At 40.3% G+C, this 20,855-nt stretch overlaps 1 protein-coding gene across 1 annotated transcript in view; it reads right to left on the reverse strand.

Moving 5' to 3' along the window:
* The window catches only part of nacc1b (nucleus accumbens associated 1, BEN and BTB (POZ) domain containing b), a 56,239-nt gene that overhangs the window by 11,661 nt on the left and 23,723 nt on the right, over positions 1 to 20,855 (reverse strand). Inside the window, exons 3-5 of the mRNA XM_028823418.2 lie at positions 15,750 to 15,926; positions 2,811 to 2,916; positions 12 to 109 (exon numbers count right to left, since the gene is read on the reverse strand). Of these exons, the coding sequence (XP_028679251.1) occupies positions 12 to 109; positions 2,811 to 2,916; positions 15,750 to 15,926 (381 nt within the window). The remainder of the gene's footprint in view (positions 1 to 11; positions 110 to 2,810; positions 2,917 to 15,749; positions 15,927 to 20,855) is intronic.

Raw genomic sequence — 20,855 nt, forward strand, 5'->3', positions numbered from 1 at the left:
GAATGACTCACATTTGACAGCGTGCAGCACTCGGCTGTCCAAAGGTTTCCGACTTGGATCATTTGTGGAAGAGCGGATGCCTGTTCCGCAGCTATTTGCCAAAGTGTTCCTGCAAAGATAAAGAGGATAAAACCTCAGATGTCCTGTAAGGAATGGACTGCAATAACAAAGCAAAATAAAAAAATGTTTCTGGTCTATGCGTGGCACGGTGGCACAGTGGTAGCGCTGCTGCCTCGCAGTTAGGAGACTTGGGTTCGCTTCCCGGGTCCTCCCTGCGTGGAGTTTGCATGTTCTCCCCGTGTCTGCATGGGTTTCCTCCCACAGTCCAAGGACATGCAGGTTAGGTGGATTGGCGATTCTAAAATTGGCCCTAGTGTGTGCTTGGTGTGTGGGTGTGTCCTGCGGTGGGTTGGCACCCTGCCCAGGATTGGTTCCTGCCTTGTGCCCTGTGTTGGCTGGGATTGGCTAGTCATTTAGCCAGTTACAATAACGGGCGCTAGAACAGTAGTGCATAAACATTAGTAGGAACAGTCTATATTAAATGGCAAGGGACTTTGACCTCATTCTTTTTGTTGGTTGTATTTTTCTTTCTTTCAGCCTTTCTTTTGTTGATGTTTACTTGCTGAGCTGACCGTTCTTCGTGGGCTACCACCGTGTATTGTGTGTCTTTAATACTGTCTTGTACGGCTCTATTCAATAAGGGCGTGCACAAAAAGGCGAGCTTCAAAAGGGCGACCTCAGTTGAGCACGGCGAATAAAGGCGTTCATAGATAATTTAGTTCAAATGGCTCTGGAATATGTGAAGAGCAACAAAGGTGCAGATCTTTATTTACGCGCGCCTTTATTCGCTGCGCCAAATTGAGGTCGCCCTTTTGAGGCTCGCCTTTTTTTTTGCGCGCCCTTATTGAAGGATACCGTCTTGTACGTCCGCTGGCTTGTACGTCCGTAATATACCTTTAATTTTCTCTGGCGGTAATACAGGCGTACGCGTCGGTAATATGCCTTTAATCTCCTCTGACAGTAATCCTGGCTTGTATGTGGCTGTAATATGCGTCACTGTATTGTGTACCTTTAATTTCCTTTCGCAGTAATACTGGTTTGTATTTCCGTAAAACGCCTCTAACTTTCTCTGACAGTAATATCGCGCATCGCACTGAGCCCCGCACATGCGCACTTCACCAGAAGACACCCACACACGGACACCTGGACGCACATAGGGATTTTATATATATAGATATTTTTGTACACATTTTATTAGTTTTTAGAAGTATCTGTTAATAAGATTTTATTTATTTTAGTGGTCACTGAACAATAAGCCTACAGAATTTCATTTTGTTAATAAAAAATGAACAGATCTACAGTTGAATTATAAAAAATACCACTTTGATATAGGAAAAAAGGAAGCACCAGGACTCTAAAGACTTGGACCGTCGTCCACACACCCCTTTATGTTGACCTCATGACCCCCCCATGGTCTCCCAATCCGTCTACTGACTTAATAGGAAGAGTCACCAGAGACAGGAATGACACTGCTGAGGTAAGTAAACCTCTCGACAAGGTCGTCACTCTCTCTGCAGGCAGACACACTGCTGATGGCTATGCCTAAGACATGGATGCTATCCAGTGACCTGAGACAAGGACTGGACTCCTTTGGTACTGTCGCTCTCCGGAACATCCTTGGGTACCCCGTAGGTTTGACTTTGTGTTGCTCATGGAGTCCCGAATGAGGCACATGATCTGCATTGTGAGGGAGCGTCAGTTACGGCACTACGGCCATGTGGCGTGATTCCCCGAGGGTGATCCAGCTCGTAGGATCCTCATTGCTGGGGACCACAGTGGGTGGACCAGGCCAAGGGGACGCCCATGTAACACCTGGCTGCGGCAGACAGAGGGTCATTTCCAGAGGGTGGGACTGGACCGCGTGTCTGCCTGGGGGGTTGCCAACCGGGATGCCAAGCTGTTTCGTCGTGTGGTGGGTGTGGCAATGCACTGTACCAGTACGTGCTCCCCAACTTGACTTTGATATAGAACATACATCTTCTACATGGCTAGTTAGGCAGGACTCTAGTGTATAGAAAAATAAAATTAAAGGATAAAGAAAGCAAAGCAAAAGCATTGGAATCGGCTCTAAAAAACTCGACTAGAGCAGCCCTACTGATGACTATTATAAACGATGCTGCACGTCTTCTCTCTGGTAAGCCAATGAATTAATCAGCAGAAGTGTGTCAAGAAACACCACTGATGCTCCTTTTTATAGTGCCTCACCGGGACTGCCCTAAATCCATTCTATCATTCAGTCTTTCAAAGCTTTGCGAGAGTCACTTTGCTTAGGAATGGTCCCCTTCCTACAGAGTAAAAGAGATGGCAGGCACAACTAAATCCTCAAGTAAGATGGATCTGGTAGTAGGGTATTATTTCTGCCTTGTGCCTGACGCTTGTTGGAATGGGGTTCAGCTTCATTGTGACCCTGCTCTGGATAAGCAAGTTTGGAACATGGACAGAAGGATGGATGGGTGGGTGGATTAACCAACTTCCCCAGGGTTATTGCAGGTGTTTAAATTCAGGTGTCTTAGCCACTACAACATATCACAGGCGTGTAGAATAAGTAAACTCCATGCAGACAGAAACCAGAGATTCAAACCTGGGTCTCTTGGAGGTATAATTTGGCAGCACTAACCATTCACCCATCCTTTGTACCCCTGGCCCAAATATAGGATAATGAGTTAATTGATACTATGCTGGGACCCATGTGAATTTCAATACAATTAGTGTAGAAAGAACAAATTGCTTGCAATTACAGCAGACCTTACCTATCGAAGAATGAAGCTAATAACCTCCGTAACAGGACTTTGTGCCTCGTCCCAGCACTGACATGGCAGTTCATCAGTTGAGCTCTTGTGATGAACACACTTGTACCTAGGCAGAAATACAACTCATGTTAGCACAAATTAGTATTTTGCTGAAGGACTGATGCACAGTGGTACCAGGCATAAAAAAAAAGTCTATTCATAATCATAATGCTATTAAAGGAAACCCTAAAAGAAACAAGTTAGTCAATAATATACACATACAAAAGTCATAAAGCACATGGGGGTAAGTAACATTTAAGCAAAATATCGCACAATTGTAAACTTGTTAAGCATGTCAACCTCGTATCTCCTTGATAGACATCCTAGGAACAGTTGATCAATCTGCGGCTTTTTTAAAGATTTGTCCTGCGTTTATTTGTGCGTTATGCAGTATAAGTTACGGTAAGAAATAACTGCATAATTAAAATGGTAATCCATATTTATAATTACACCTCAAGAATTAGGAATGTCTAGCTGGCACACAGGGGAAATAAATAATAAAAAAAACAAAAAACTTTAAATATAGTAAATGTATATTTTAACAGCAAAAAAAGCATTTAGTGCAATTAATGATTCACACCTACACATGCATGTATGTACATTTACATTTAAAGGAGTGTTCCACTGCCAATATCAACTAATTGAATCAAAAAGTGAGAATACTGTCCTCTGCATATTTGTGAGACAAACTGAAAAGTACTTTTTTTTTTTATATTAAGGTTTGTTTCAGATGAGAAATTTAACAATATGACAGCTTGTAATTGAGAAGCACTATGTATTATGGATAAATATTTTCTCTACATGTTAAAGTATGTATTTAAGGGAGTTATTTATTTTACCATGTTCATGCTCACTGAACAACAAGCCTATAAAAATATATTTTGTTAATAAAAAGTGAACACATTACACCTTGGTCTTATACGAGGTGAGACACAAAAATAACAGGAATGGTAAAAAAACATATATATATATATATATATATACAGTAGAGTCTCGCTTATCCGACATAAACGGGCCAGCAGAACATCGGATAAACAAAAATGTCGGATAATGGGAGGTGTTAAGAAAAAGCCTATTAAACGTCAAACTATGTTAGAATTTTACACATTACGAACCTAATAATCATATTTTACAACAAAACAACAGAAAAAATGAACTGAAAAAATGAACTTAGCAACAAAAAATAGACTACGCTCACAACTTGCAGTTGTTGTTGCCGATTGATGCGTTTTTTTGTTTTTTTTTGCGGTGGGACGTCGGATAAGCGAAGGTCAGATAAGCGAGACTCTACTGTATGTATGTACGTACAGTATATATATATATATATATATATATATAATATATATATATATCGATGAATTACAGCATTCTAAACATTGTCACCTTCTATATCCTCCCCCTCTCGATCTCTACACCGCTCCATACATATCTTCCATCGATTGAAACTCTTGCTTAAGGCTCTTCAACAGGCTTGCAGTTTCTGTCTTCACTTCATCCACTGAAGAAAAATGTGTTCCCTTCAGGTCACTCTTGATTTTCAGGAACAAGTAAAAGTCACAAAGAGCTAAATCGGGCGAATAGGGAGGATGATAAGAGGAGAAGAATGTTTTTTCTATGGAAAAAGCAGTACGATCATTTTGAACAATCTGATTCACCGTTTTAACGTTTTCATCCGTCTGAGACGAGTGTGGGCGACCTGGGCGTTGAACGTCTTCAATATTTTCTTGTCCTTGCATGAAACGTTTGTGCCACTCAAAAAAATTGTGTGCGTGACAAACTGTTATCACTATACACCGTTTTTATCATTTCATAAGTTTCTGTGGCCGTTTTGTTCAATTTTGTGAGAAATTTGATGTTGATTCACTGTTCAGTTTTTTTCACCCGACATTATAGCGGCAACTCGTATAGCAATTGTTGTGCAAATACTGACTGGGCTCTTCACAGGATATACCGAGCCAGTCAGCGGTTTGAGAGGGCGTGTAGGAGGGGATAGAGTTCTTTGATTCACGTTCAGCCGACCTCCAGATAGTTTTCCAGGAAAGTACCAAGCCCAGTCCCATTATTTTTGTGTCTCACCTTGTATTTTAATTATAAAAAAAAAACAATGTTAACACTTTAATATAGAACATAAGTCTTCTCAGTGTGTGGTTATGCAGCAAAAACAAATCAGTATTGGCCAATCCAGTAACAGGATATAGGCTCTAAAAAGTACCTGATTGGAGCACCCCCAATTATGAACAAATTACTTCCAACGAAGAGGCCTGCACACCAGCTTAAACCTGATCAGATCTCCCTAACCGTCTCTCAGTAGTTCTTATACTCCACAGCTCCTTATAGTTCTGTTCTTAAACCAGACATTATCAGATAGTCAGGGATAATTAACTTTATGGATAGGGCAGAGGGGCGTCACAACTGGTTTAAAGAAAATATAGCATTGTGTGTCTAATAGACCTGAAAGTCATTCACTGTAATAATTTATAAACAATGAAAAAATTTACTTGAGCGCAAAATGTTATCCAATATCCTCACCACTCTGATTGCTGCACTAATGTATGTTTGGGGAAGGGGAACATTATTTTGTGCCACAATACTGTGTATGGAGGTTAAGCCACTTGACTTGACTTGACTACTTCTCTTTTGCAGTGTTGCTTGGAGAAATTGGCATTTAAAGACATGGATGGATGTCTCTCCCTGAAGAATTTTTATCGACTTCTTGAATTTTGAAGAAGACAAGTTTACAGTTCCCTAGGTAAGCAACACTTGTGTGATGTCAGTTCAATTTCTTGCAGTGTACCCAGCTACAATAGTTTCATGGTAGTCCTTGGCTTTGTCCATACATTTCCTTCACCAAAACTAATGGATAAAAAAGTGGGAAAAAAATGTTACGGCACAGTCTTTGATTGCTTTATATGTACTGCCACACCTAAAGTAAAACCAACTAATTACTGAGTCACAGGACTGTCTACTTGCCGTATAAAGGTGTAATACTGACTGGTGTTTTATTCATTAATGAACATTTGCTTCTTTTACTTCTTCAAATGAAATGGATTCGGAAAACTTTGCATGCAAACTAATAATCTGATCAAGGACCACGCTTAAGCCAATGTCACATTATACGACTTCTCATCGTTGGGTTATCAGACTTGTGGACTGCAGTTGCTGATTGGACCACGTCAATTTACATGACTGAAAACTGCTAGGCACTGCCTACATTATTGACTGAGCAACGACTTTCCAGTGCAGTCCTGCTCGCCCTTTTTTTCTGATGGCCCATAACATGCTGCCTGACAGAGACGCTGATGTCCAAAGGGTTAACAGGTATAGCGATTTTCTTTTTTCTATTTCGTCGTGGTATGTAAAACATGAGACATCACACAGGCAAGCCTATCTTCACTTTGTCGGGTCCAAAACCCCCATGGCTCCTTATTCTTTGTTGCCAAAATGGCTGTCCATGTTGTCAGGCACATGAAAGCCCTGCATGTGACACAAGACAAAATGAAATCTGTTTGATTTTGTGAGAGTGTGTTGCTGGCCATGTCACGTCAGGTGTCTGCCTTTAGATACGTGAAGGTTATGTAAATGAAGACTGTGCGAAAAATCTGTGGAAAAAAATCATCAAATATGACATGGGTTTTGGCAAACCTAATATCTTTACATTCACATCTTCTCATAATTATTCCAATGCTTTGCTTATCCAAAGAGTGGCACGCATAGCAATAAGTCCAAAATACAGTATTAAACCTGGCCCAAAGCATTGTGTGATTCAGGCCGCCAAGGAAACAGCACCTTGAACCGATGGCGTATTACACGAGTTCTAGTTAAAAGGGATGTCAAACAGAACGCTTTCAGCACAGAGAATTTGTAACAGATGCCTCCTCCCTTCTAGAATCTAAACATGGGCCCCCATACATTCTATTTTTTCATGGCATACGCTTGTGTAGCAGTATAAGAAAGCAAAAATACATTATGGATGGTCATTTTTAGATTTACATTCGATTGTCTGTATAACGTCCAGTTGTCGAGGGAAGAGTGTCAGTCAGTGGGGGGGAAAAATGCAGTAAAGTCAGAAATAAATTGACCATGTTGTAGCAGTTGATCATTTGGATGCTGCAGTGAGCTTTATTAACAACTTTTATTTCATATATAAATAATGTAAACAAAAAGCATTTGAGTTTTTGTAAAGAATAAAATTGAATGATTGAGGAACGAAGCCTCGTACATGCTTGAGATTCTAACAGGCTGGGACATGTCAAGAAAAATGCATGGAATTCCAACAGACTGGATCATGCCAGACACTTTTTAAAACATCCATGGAATTCTGACCGGCTGGAGGAGTTTTAAAGTGACAGGAAACAAGGGGACACAAAAGGTCCAAATGATTAATGCCCTGGAGAGAACTGGGAAGTTTACAACAAAGACTTCCTGTTCCTTCAGTTCAGCTGAGGAAAGACAGCCATGACAACTGCATGTAGCGAAGGGGGGCCGATGAAATGGAGAAAGCTACAAAAAGAGGATATTCTTAGAATTAGACGCCCATATCAAAATTTTTTGGGGGGTAAGGGTTTGGTTTAACAATCCATCAGCCCAAGATCACTCGGAGTAAGGACACAAAACTGAGAGGAGTGCTGCCCAGGTGAAGTTTTTGCCACGATACTGTCACTGCAATTATCTTTGTATTTTTCCCATGGAGATCTTGCAGCTGTTCTTATTAAAGAGTGTAAGCCATCAGCATTAAAAAAAAATGAGCAAAAATAGATCTTTTCATAGTGTTTTTACTTTCTTTACTATGAAACCCACATTTGTTTTAAATTCTTCACTCTATGTTTAAAGTACCAAATTCCAACAGAATAGAGCTGGTGGCACCTTACACAGTTTTGAGTTGGAGAACACATCAAACTTACAGTATATATATATATATATATATATATATATATATATATATATATATATATATATATATACACAGTGGTGTGAAAAACTATTTGCCCCCTTCCTGATTTCTCATTCTTTTGCATGTTTGTCACACAAAATGTTTCTGATCATCAAACACATTTAACCATTAGTCAAATATAACACAAGTAAACACAAAATGCAGTTTTTAAATGATGGTTTTTATTATTTAGGGAGAAAAAAAATCCAAACCTACATGGCCCTGTGTGAAAAAGTAATTGCCCCCTTGTTAAAAAATAACCTAACTGTGGTGTATCACACCTGAGTTCAATTTCCGTAGCCACCCCCAGGCCTGATTACTGCCACACCTGCTTCAATCAAGAAATCACTTAAATAGGAGCTGCCTGACACAGAGAAGCTTTGGGACTCCAGCGAACCACAGTGAGAGCCATTATCCACAAATGGCAAAAACATGGAACAGTGGTGAACCTTCCCAGGAGTGGCCGGCCGACCAAAATTACCCCAAGAGCGCAGAGACGACTCATCCGAGAGGTCACAAAAGACCCCAGGACAACGTCTAAAGAACTGCAGGCCTCACTTGCCTCAATTAAGGTCAGTGTTCACGACTCCACCATAAGAAAGAGACTGGGCAAAAACGGCCTGCATGGCAGATTTCCAAGACGCAAACCACTGTTAAGCAAAAAGAACATTAGGGCTCGTCTCAATTTTGCTAAGAAACATCTCAATGATTGCCAAGACTTTTGGGAAAATACCTTGTGGACTGATGAGTCAAAAGTTGAACTTTTTGGAAGGCAAATGTCCCGTTACATCTGGCGTAAAAGGAACACAGCATTTCAGAAAAAGAACATCATACCAACAGTAAAATATGGTGGTGGTAGTGTGATGGTCTGGGGTTGTTTTGCTGCTTCAGGACCTGGAAGGCTTGCTGTGATAGATGGAACCATGAATTCTACTGTCTACCAAAAAATCCTGAAGGAGAATGTCCGGCCATCTGTTCATCAACTCAAGCTGAAGCGATCTTGGGTGCTGCAACAGGACAATGAACCAAAACACACCAGCAAATCCACCTCTGAATGGCTGAAGAAAAACAAAATGAAGACTTTGGAGTGGCCTAGTCAAAGTCCTGACCTGAATCCAATTGAGATGCTATGGCATGACCTTAAAAAGGCGGTTCATGCTAGAAAACCCTCAAATAAAGCTGAATTACAACAATTTTGCAAAGATGAGTGGGCCAAAAATCCTCCAGAGCGCTGTAAAAGACTCATTGCAAGTTATCGCAAACGCTTGATTGCAGTTATTGCTGCTAAGGGTGGCCCAACCAGTTATTAGGTTCAGGGGGCAATTACTTTTTCACACAGGGCCATGTAGGTTTGGATTTTTTTTTCTCCCTAAATAATAAAAAACACCATTTACAAACTGCATTTTGTGTTTACTTGTGTTATATTTGACTAATGGTTAAATGTGTTTGATGATCAGAAACATTTTGTGTGACAAACATGCAAAAGAATAAGAAATCAGGAAGGGGGCAAATACTTTTTCACACCACTGTATATATGGAAGAGAAGGTCTGTGATACGGTTTGCATATTTGCAGCTGGAGATCCACGAAGGGAGAAAAAACGAATCACGTATCATAAAATAGTTTTTTTATTCCTGAGCTTTCAACCCCTATCAGGGGTCTTCATCAGAGGATAATGATTAGACTTACAAGAATCAAAGGCGCAATATATAGCAACACATTCAGGGTTGAAAGCTCAGGAATAAAAAAAAAAAAAAAAAAACAAACCTATTTTATGATACGTGATTCGTTTTTTCTCCCTTCGTGGATCTCCAGCTGCATATATATATATATATATATATATACCGTCTTTTTCCGAAAATAAGACACTGTCTTACTTTCTTTTTTGGTCCAAAATACGCACTAGGGCTTATTTTCGGGGGAGGACAAAAATAAAAGTATATTTATATATTTTTATTTAATATTTATTTATTTTACACAGAATACAGAAATTAAAATTTATTCAATTACAGTCATGTCATCTTCTTCTGGAACATCGTCATAAATCAAGATTTACACCCCTGGAGTCTTCCACAATTCCCTTTTCGTACTCGACGGAATAGCTCTTTCGTTTTGTACTCATTTTAACTGCGGTTAAAAATTATTCACTTTATAAAAAATAAAATTACGTATGAGGAAATAATCAGACTTACAAGACTGAAATGAACAAACATTGTATCTGCACTGTCGCTCAATGTAGACTGCTGCCTTAACGAACAATTATTTATAGTGTGCGCCAACGACGCGTTCCGTCGCATTCCGCATATGCATGCCCCCCTCCACCCCCTCCCCACCTCATTCGACCATACTCTGCGATACGCGCGACGCAGTACAACACAGCAGAGCAGAGCGGACACAATATTTACGGTATGTATTCATGCTGCCTTATGTTGTATTTTTAAGATAAATTCCAAGAATTAATTTGAAACGAACTGTAGAGGTAAACAATGAATTTCTCGGAATATTTTATTTCAAACATTTCTCTGAAATACGAGTATTAGGGAAGCTAAACATACTTAATAAATCAACAGCATTTTTTAACGAATTCTTTTTTTCACATTATTTTAACTAGGGCTTATTTTCGGGGGAGGGCTTATTTTCGGAAAAAGACGGTATATATATATATATATATATATATATATATATATATATATATATATATATATACACACACACACACACACACATATACATAATACATACTAATAATACATACTACATAATCGCAGACAATCACATTGTTATGTGCAAAATTCAATAATGACTCAAAAGTAGTGTATTGCGTGTATTTGGTTTACAAACACTTTAAACAAGATGCTTTTTAATAGCAGCATTTCCTTTACATAGTAGCAGTTAAAATATTTCTTGTAAATCTCAACTTAAAGATTAATGTAATCAAATCAAACATAAAACAAAAGCTATTGGCCACTGCCAGGGCACTAACGTTTTATCTAGTTTGTTATAGAAAAACAAGTTACCTTCAGTTTCCAAAGCCACGATCACAACATTATCACAGGCACCTTCCAAGTAACAGCAAGTTAACATTTCTAAATCTTTTTTTATCTGAACAGATACCAGCAGAAACATTTTCTTTTGTAAGGAAGCAGCATAAACAGTCGATGTTCAGTAGCAACTCTTTGAGGGCTAATATTTTTTCCAAAATACTGTTTTCTGAAAAGCGCACAAAGCAATGGTTTCACACATAAATCAACATAAAACGTCTGTTGCTGCCTGTTGTCTGCGCCTGTTTGCAGTAGCAGTGGCTGCACGGGTTTCAGGGCTCGATGGCCAGCAGGAATGCACAGTAGGCTGGCTGCCTGGCTGTCTTTGTGAGACGTGCAGGGGGTGGCAGTTAAAGTGAGTGACACCCAATCTGGTTTGCACTTCCTGTCATCGCAAGTGTCTGTCCTCCCAGGCGAACGCTGCCATCGGTGCATCAGCTACACGAACGTGTTCAGCACCACAATCAGCTGGGGACTGATCAGCTGATGCCGCTACCTCACTTTCGTTTTTCGATCTACATCTCCGGATCACTTGCATCAAAATTGGAGTCCGACAAATCAGAGGCCGAGTCATCGATAATACGAAAAAAGTTTTGCTTTGAGCATTCACTTAGGTATCTCTCCACATGCCATTTTAGAAGCTGTTTGCTCTTCGCTACTCATGCAGGCACAGGGAATCGAGGTTTAAATCAAGAAAACTAACTTTCCTTCTAGCAAAAGCGTATCGAAAAGCGCTGTAACAAGAAGATCACTGATCTCTATCGATCGCTAGCAAGACTGAGGCTTTCAAAATAACAACAAAAACTGCATTAACATGCAATAAAATAATTGTCGGTGTTAATTAATGTATTCACGCGATAACAACGCGTTAACTTGCTCAGCCCTAATATATATATTAGATTAGATAGGGCTGAGGGAAAGCCGAGTGGTGTAAATTACAAAAATATCCTTAACTAAAACCTCCTCCAGACCACCCTGGATCCCGGACTTTGCCAGAGCTTCACCTTCCAACAGGACAATGACCCTAAGCACAAAGCAAAGACAACATAGGAGGAGTGCCTTAGGGACAACTCTGCGGATGTCACTGAGTTGCCCAGCCAGAGTGTGGAATCGAACATCTCTGGAGATTCCTGTATATACTCTTGTACAAGTTGGGGTCTTGCAACCCGAAAAATCATTCAAAAATACGACACTTTTTTTTTTTTTACATCTCCTTGCTTCCTCCAAGCTCACACCAGTTTCTCAGACACATCGAATTTTGCTGCAGCAGGGGAGTTACCAATTTCTTTGGCTACTTCAACGATGTTCAATTTAAAACCAGCTTCATGTTTCCTTCTGATCGAATGCTCCATCGTACATAAAGGATGCTCTTACGATAAAGGTGTATGAGGGTGTGAGATACAAAAAATACAAAACAGTGCAAATGTCTCTTCGGAATAGTTCGGGTATTACTGTGTGGTCACGTAGGCACAATACATAGGAAAAAAAAAAGTCTGTGTGCTCCGTGGTTACTCTCTCAGGTGGGCATTAGCATATCGTAATCTCCTGGACCAATAGCGTGAGTTTTCCGCATTCGACTTATACGACCGACATTATAAAATACCAGAAATTATACGGTAAAATCAAGTCCCGACTTAACCGCGGGAGAACTTAAACGCAAGTATATACAGTACCTGTCAACCAATAGTCTCCATCCTACCTGACAGATCTGCAGAGAACAACAGCAGGAAATCCCCAAATCCAGGTGTGTAAAGCTAGTCATGTCAAACCAAAGAAGACACCAGGCTGGCATGGCTGCCAAAGGGGCTTCAACAGAGTGCAGAGGAAAAGGTCTGAATGTTTGTGTCATTGAGATATGTCAGGTTTTTTTATTTTTATTTAACTTGCAAAAATTTTCTAAACTCCTATTTTCACTTTGTCATTTTGTGTGTAGTTTGATGAGGGAATAAAGAATCTAAAAGAATTTAGCACCAGGCTACAACAAATCAAAACAAAATAAATGAAGGGGTCTGAAAACATTCTGAACCCACTATGTGTGAACAGGAAACACTGACACTCGATAATGCTGTAAATTCAGATCATCTGCCACTTCACTTATCGTTGTAACACCATTAATACAGGGTGATTTCTTGATGTTTATATGGCATCCAAATCCTATTATGTGATATCATCTACTGTTAAAAATTTTACAAGTACGGACCAGAATTTCTTTTTATACTGTGTTGAGGATTTGTTCTGTTCTGTGTATTGTCTTGTATTGACCCCCTTCTTTTTGACACCCACTGCACGCCCAACCTACCTGGAAAGGGGTCTGTTTTTGAACTGCCTTTCCCAAGGTTTCTTCCATTTTTTCCCATAAGGGGTTTTTTTGGGAGTTTTTCAATTGTCTTCTTAGAGAGTCAAGGCTGGGGGGGGGGGGCTGTGAAGTGGCAGGCCTGTTAAAGCCCATTGCGGCACTTCTTGTGTGATTTTGGGCAATGCAAAAATAAATTGTATTGTATTATATTTCACCACATAAGGATATCTGAGGGCCCTCTTTGGGCACATACTATATGCTGGTCCCCAGGAGTCCATACTGATTTTTTTTTTTTTGGATTTTATCAAAATCAACATTCCATACAAATAAGTCAAGTTTTGCAAGACTTTGTTCAAAACAAATCAAACCCCCCCCCCCCCCCATGAGAAAGAGAGCTAGGCCAGCAGAGTAAAACTTAAAAACTAGTAAAAAAAATAAGTAAATAGACAAAAGTAATAAATGAATAAAAATAGAGTAAATAAATAAATAAGAAAAAAAATAAAAAGAGGGGGAGAATCTGGTTCCTCAATTAAAATGCTTATTCTAAAATGTTATTGATCAGATCCTGCCAGGTTTCAAAAGCGTTTTGCATAGATCTTCTAAGTGAGAATTTGATTTTCAATTTATAAATAAACCGCGACCGAGAAGGATTCATGAGCATTTGTTTGTGTATAATAATAATAATAATAATAATAATAATTCTTTACATTTATATAGCGCTTTTCTCACTACTCAAAGCACTCAGCAATTGCAGGTTAAGGGCCTTGCTCAAGGGCCCAACAGAGCAGAGTTCCTATTGGCATTTACGGGACTCGAACCGGCAACCTTCCGATTGCCAGTGCAGATCCGAAGCCTCAGAGCCATGTACAGTGGTGTGAAAAACTATTTGCCCCCTTCCTGATTTCTTATTCTTTTGCATGTTTGTTACACAAAATGTTTCTGATCATCAAACACATTTAACCATTAGTCAAATATAACACAAGTAAACACAAAATGCAGTTTTTAAATGATGGTTTTTATTATTTAGGGAGAAAAAAAAATCCAAACCTACATGGCCCTGTGTGAAAAAGTAATTGCCCCCTTGTTAAAAAATAACCTAACTGTGGTGTATCACACCTGAGTTCAATTTCCGTAGCCACCCCCAGGCCTGATTACTGCCACACCTGTTTCAATCAAGAAATCACCTAAATAGGAGCTGCCTGACACAGAGAAGTAGACCAAAAGCACCTCAAAAGCTAGACATCATGCCAAGATCCAAAGAAATTCAGGAACAAATGAGAACAGAAGTAATTGAGTCTATCAGTCTGGTAAAGGTTATAAAGCCATTTCTAAAGCTTTGGGACTCCAGCGAACCACAGTGAGAGCCATTATCCACAAATGGCAAAAACATGGAACAGTGGTGAACCTTCCCAGGAGTGGCCGGCCGACCAAAATTACCCCAAGAAGGCAGAGACGACTCATCCGAGAGGTCACAAAAGACCCCAGGACAACGTCTAAAGAACTGCAGGCCTCACTTGCCTCAATTAAGGTCAGTGTTCACGACTCCACCATAAGAAAGAGACTGGGCAAAAACGGCCTGCATGGCAGATTTCCAAGACGCAAACCACTGTTAAGCAAAAAGAACATTAGGGCTCGTCTCAATTTTGCTAAGAAACATCTCAATGATTGCCAAGACTTTTGGGAAAATACCTTGTGGACTGATGAGTCAAAAGTTGAACTTTTTGGAAGGCAAATGTCCCGTTACATCTGGCGTAAAAGGAACACAGCATTTCAGAAAAAGAACATCATACCAACAGTAAAATATGGTGGTGGTAGTGTGATGGTCTGGGGTTGTTTTGCTGCTTCAGGACCTGGAAGGCTTGCTGTGATAGATGGAACCATGAATTCTACTGTCTACCAAAAAATCCTGAAGGAGAATGTCCGGCCATCTGTTCATCAACTCAAGCTGAAGCGATCTTGGGTGCTGCAACAGGACAATGACCCAAAACACACCAGCAAATCCACCTCTGAATGGCTGAAGAAAAACAAAATGAAGACTTTGGAGTGGCCTAGTCAAAGTCCTGACCTGAATCCAATTGAGATGCTATGGCATGACCTTAAAAAGGCGGTTCATGCTAGAAAACCCTCAAATAAAGCTGAATTACAACAATTTTGCAAAGATGAGTGGGCCAAAATGCCTCCAGAGCGCTGTAAAAGACTCATTGCAAGTTATCGCAAACGCTTGATTGCAGTTATTGCTGCTAAGGGTGGCCCAACCAGTTATTAGGTTCAGGGGGCAATTACTTTTTCACACAGGGCCATGTAGGTTTGGATTTTTTTTTCTCCCTAAATAATAAAAAACACCATTTACAAACTGCATTTTGTGTTTACTTGTGTTATATTTGACTAATGGTTAAATGTGTTTGATGATCAGAAACATTTTGTGTGACAAACATGCAAAAGAATAAGAAATCAGGAAGGGGGCAAATAGTTTTTCACACCACTGTATGAACTTTTTTTTAATTGTTCACAGCAACCTTTAAGAAATAATCACATGGACAAATTTAGGATGATACTATGGGCTGTTTTTCTCAATGAGCCATCCAGGACTCTGCATTAACCAATCGGACCAAAGTAATTAATGTGCTGGCTTACCAGTGACGAGCTCCAGTTTTTCTGCTGGATCTCCCTCCTCGTACAGTTTGGGATGACAACGATTCCCAATCTGAGTAATGAGCTCAGCAGGCAAGGAGGCCAGATCCTGTCGAACCCGCATCCTGTTCCTAGTATCTGATGTCATATGATCAGGTAAAGCATCAACTCGTTCACCTGCTGGACAAGCAGAATACATCGCCCAGTCAAAGAAATATTACAAACAGTTGTATAAAATCAAAAACAATCCAGGATTACTGAAGTTCTAGAGAACAATCTTGCTGCTGGCTTTGGTTTGCTTTTCACAAAATAATTTAGCACATTAGGACACTTAAATATGTTTGATAATGACAGAAACCATACATGACAATAAGCTGATGTTTACTTAACCTTTATAGGACCCTTCTATAGTGGACATTATGGCAACACACTTACCATATTTACTCAAATTGTTTAATAGCATTGGTGTTTACACAGCCATCTACTGTGTCACATATTGGGACTGAAAAGACAACACATGTCACACTGCCAGCTTATGAACTGCTAAGCAACCGGTGTGCCGGAGTGGATGAGGTGCTGGAACCGTGAAGGAACATACTGTCATTCTATCATACAGCTGACACCATAAGCTTACGCACACCTTGGCTAAAAACCTTTAAACTCAAAATTGTCAACTTCACGTCTTATCACCTTACCAAACAATTCATGTATTAAGTCAATTACAGCAATGGTTAACAATCGCTGGGTTGCGAGTTGGTACCGTTGTGTTTCACTTTGAGGACATCCCACACCCCTACTCTGACGATCACACTTGATTCACCAAGGGGGACCCACACTTGCTCACTTAACCTCACAGTCGACTTTCCCAGTCAATTCAACAGGGGAAAACCTGCGTAGAAATACCAAAAAGAGTAAGGAACACAGAATTTAATTTCCTTAAGAATTTTTCTTCAAAATAATGGATTAACAGAGAGATTTATTTTAGCCTTAAATCACTATGTCAGTTTTCAGGGGGTCAAAAGTTTCCATACACCAAGTTGACCATCTCCTTAAACAGCATGGATGACTCCAGGAAATGATGTCAGTACTTTTATCAGCTTCTGAGTTGCTTATTGTCATAATTAGTGGCTAATTGGGACTCTCTGGCCTAACCCTGCCTGTACAGCCAGCAGGTTAGGATAACGGGGAAATTAAAGTCAAGACTTTAAGAGGAATATCGTGGGTCTTCACAAGTTGTGTTCCTCCATAGAAGCCATCTCCAAAAGGATCAAGGTACCATAAGCAACTATACAATCAATTATATGAAAATATAAAAATCTTGCGGCTGTTCAGACTTAAAAAGTCGCTCAGGAAGGAGGCACAAAATGGACTCTCTGAGATGAATGCTTTGTTCAGTCACAAATATGTGATTTTGTATGCATGGAAAGGGATGCGATCAAAGAGGAAAGTGGAACTAGAAAACTTACATGTATTTGCAATGCATATATGAAATCCACACAAAACTGTTGACGATTACTTAAACACATTAAACACGTCTGTTTAGTCCCCACACCCTGCCCCCTCATCCAGCCCTGTGACCTACAATGTGTCCGCTGATTCTTGGGTGCAAAAGACGTGAAGTCAGTGCCCATGTGTATTTTATACAAGTCAAGGCAATTATACAAGGCAAGGTCTATTGATGTTTCACAAATGGAGTTACTGAATGCACTAAAAGTTGCATTGTAATGATCTTTACGTATTCCTACCTCATTATATTTTTTTTTGGCAAACACTTTCATTAACAGCAACTTAAAAACATGACTACTACAAAAAAAATACATAACAAAACTTTAAAACAAATCACAAGAAAGCCGAGGTTATAATTTAAAAACTAAAAAACAGCTCATGGGAGGTAAAACAAGTGAGCAGAGCAGCCCGATGTGATACGTTTGTACAGTGGGGCACCGGTGGTCAAAGAATTACTTATGGGACGAAGCTTTACAGACGCAGATGAAACAAACACATGTAACCTTAACTCTTATTTTCACTTTAGGAATTGTGCGTCAAGCCAGAAGCCTCCAAGACACACACGTTGGTTATCTAAATATACTTTCCTGAGAATGAAGATGCTCTTTAAAATGGTGATTTTAAATACGTCTTAACAATAAAATGAGAAAGGAAGCTAGCTTTTGTTTTCTACGATGAATGCCTAATGGCTTAAATATAAAACAAGAGCAAATCAGGGATTGCAAGATCAAGAGTGAAACGGAACGGGATCAGGAGCAAAGCGATACTTTTAGGGTGGTGGAGGACTGTTCAAAATCCATTGTTAGTACACTTGTTAACCAAAAATCTGACTGTGATAAAAACGAACAATTAAAAAAGTATAAGAACACTGACTGTGGAAGTGATATGGAAAATATAAGTATGACAGCATGGTGTGTCTGCCAAAATTAATAATTATAATAATAATAATTCTTTACATTTACTGTATATAGTGCTATTCTCACTACTCAAAGTGCTTCAGTGACTGTGCAGCCACCTTAGCCACCACTAATGTGAAGCATCCACCTGGATGATGCGACGGCAGCCATTTTCGTGCCAGTTTGCTCAACACACATTAACTATTAGGTGGTGAAGCAGTGAGACAGATAACCAATTAGAGACCAGGAATGATTAGGGGGCCAGAATGACTAGGCTATGGTGGGCAATTTAGCCAGGACATTGAGATACACTCTGCTCTTTACCAAGGATGTCCGGGGATCTTTTATGACCAGAGACAGTCAGGACCTCAGTTTTACGTCTCAGCTGAAAGACGTCACCATTTTTACGGCACAGTGTCCCCATCACTGTACTGGGGCATTGGAATCCACATTCAGACCACAGGGTAAGTGCCCCCTGCTGGCCTCACCAACACCTCTTCCAGCAGCAACCCATGCTTTTCCTAGATGGTCTTCCATCCAAGTACTGGCCAGGCCAGAAAACACTTCACTTCAGGTGAGTAACTTGTTCTGAAGGGTATGTGGTATGGCTGCAAGTTTAAAACAAAAATGTTCTTTTTATAATCAAATGTCATCATTTGCCATTAGATAAAAATGTATTTCATATAGATTCAATTTATATTTGAAGAGTGACATTCGAGCCAACAGTCCTTGTGTGAAGTAGTGGAATCTTGGATTTGAAAGTTTTTAGCCAATGTGTATTTAAACTTATGGCCTCAACTGTAACATTTTTCAGACTTGCTACATAAAGTCACAGTTGCTCCCCATTTGCAAAATTACTGACCCATTTACTATTGACATTGACTCAACTTTCTAACTCCAATCGCTTTTTGTTTCTTTCCACTGCCCACTGTTGCTGCTTACACAGACAGAAAAACCTGCTCTTCTATCTAACTAGGGATGTCACAAGAACATTTCGGTACTGATTTGACACCAAAGTTCCGAAATTGTAATGGTACCAGCTTTTGTAAAGTATCAGTAGTAGTAAGAAACCCAGTACTACAAGTAGTCATTATTAAAACTATTGTTAAATCAGGATTAAAAACTACATCTAAAAATGGGCATCAGCAAACGTCAAAAATAAAAACAGCAGAAGTCATGTTGGAAATGTGTGTTCACATCCAGGAATTTCAGCAAGTGAGTACAGGAATCGTACTCTCATATATATTACTCTTCTGGTCCGTCCTGCTTCCACTTCAAAACCGGTCCCGCCCACACGCAGCCAACACAGCATTTCTTGATTCCTATTCGTCCTCTTCCAAGCTCTTATTGTCTGTCTGTATACCCGCATTGTTATCACTCTTTAATTTAATATTGTTCTTTATCAGTATGCTGCTGCTAGAGTATGTCAATTTCCCCTTGGGATTAATAAAGTATCTATCTATCTACAAGGGGGCTCTGCCCCCTGCTCGCTTCGCTCGCCTACCCCCGGTGTTGGGTAACCCGAAATACATTGATGAATGTATGCGATATGTGCCTGCTTGCTTGCGGCATTTCAGACTCGCGCTGTAGGCGCCTGCGTTCATCGATTATATCCAGGCGGGCTCGTGTGTGTATCTCCGTCAGTTGTGGTCTTTCGTTTTGAACCCGTGCCTGCTTTGCTTCCGCAGTTTCTGACACGTGTTGTAGGCGTCTATGTACATTGTATTTGTTCATGCGGAGCTGTTCGGTTTTGGAGCCGAGACAGTTTTGCTTCCACGGTTTCAGACGCACGTTGTAGGCCCCCACACCTATTGTTTTTATCCATGCGGGCTTGCTTCTGTAGCTCCGTTAGTTGAGCTGGATCGTTTTGGAGCCGTGACCGTGACTCCATTAGTTATCCGTTGTCTACCATTAGTAATATGGATAATTGCACTTACTGTTAATACGGAGCGTTTTCTGTGGTTGTACCGTTAATAATGCATCACTGTAATGTGATTCACATATGCTATATGGTTTGGACGTGTGAGGATGCCGTACGTTTAATACAAAGAGTTCATTTATTCTCATTACCCGGACCATGCTGTGTAGTGTGGACGTTTAGTTCAGAAGCGTGTTGTAGGCACTTGGGCCTTACGTACTTTCTCACGCCTTCCATACTATTTTTGTGGACCTTTTGTGGACGCAGTAGTGTCTTACGTGTGACTCTGGGGTGCAGTGCAGAGCTATGGGCGTGTTGTTGCTTCAGGTCCTATTCAGAAGCGCGTTGTGGGCGACTGCGCCTTTCGTACTTTCCCGCGCCTTCCGTACTATCTTTGTGGACCTGTGGGGCCTCTGTAGCCTCTTCCGTTTGACTCTGGGGTGCAGCGCAGAATCCTCTTTTTTGTGTGGCTGTGTCGTTAGTCGTTAGCTATGGGCGCGTTGTTGCTTCATTTCTCATTCATGTTAGTTGAGCTCTTTCGTTTTTGGGCCGTGACTCCTTCGTTCGCGGTGGATAAAACTTCGCTTGCGGTTTATGAGACGCGCGCTGTAGGCGACTGCGCAGTACGTCTCATGGTCCCATCGCCGTGTACCTGCGTCCATATCCGGTTTATTCTCAGTTAGTAATATGGATTATTTCCAGTCATCTTACATCCCCGCTGGAGCTTAACTCAAACCTCCTACACTACAAGGTAAAACGATCTGTCCCATCACTGTGCTGTCAAAGCAT

The sequence above is a fragment of the Erpetoichthys calabaricus genome, chromosome 17 (genome assembly GCF_900747795.2).
Source record: "Erpetoichthys calabaricus chromosome 17, fErpCal1.3, whole genome shotgun sequence".
NCBI classification, from domain to species: Eukaryota; Metazoa; Chordata; class Cladistia; order Polypteriformes; family Polypteridae; genus Erpetoichthys; species Erpetoichthys calabaricus.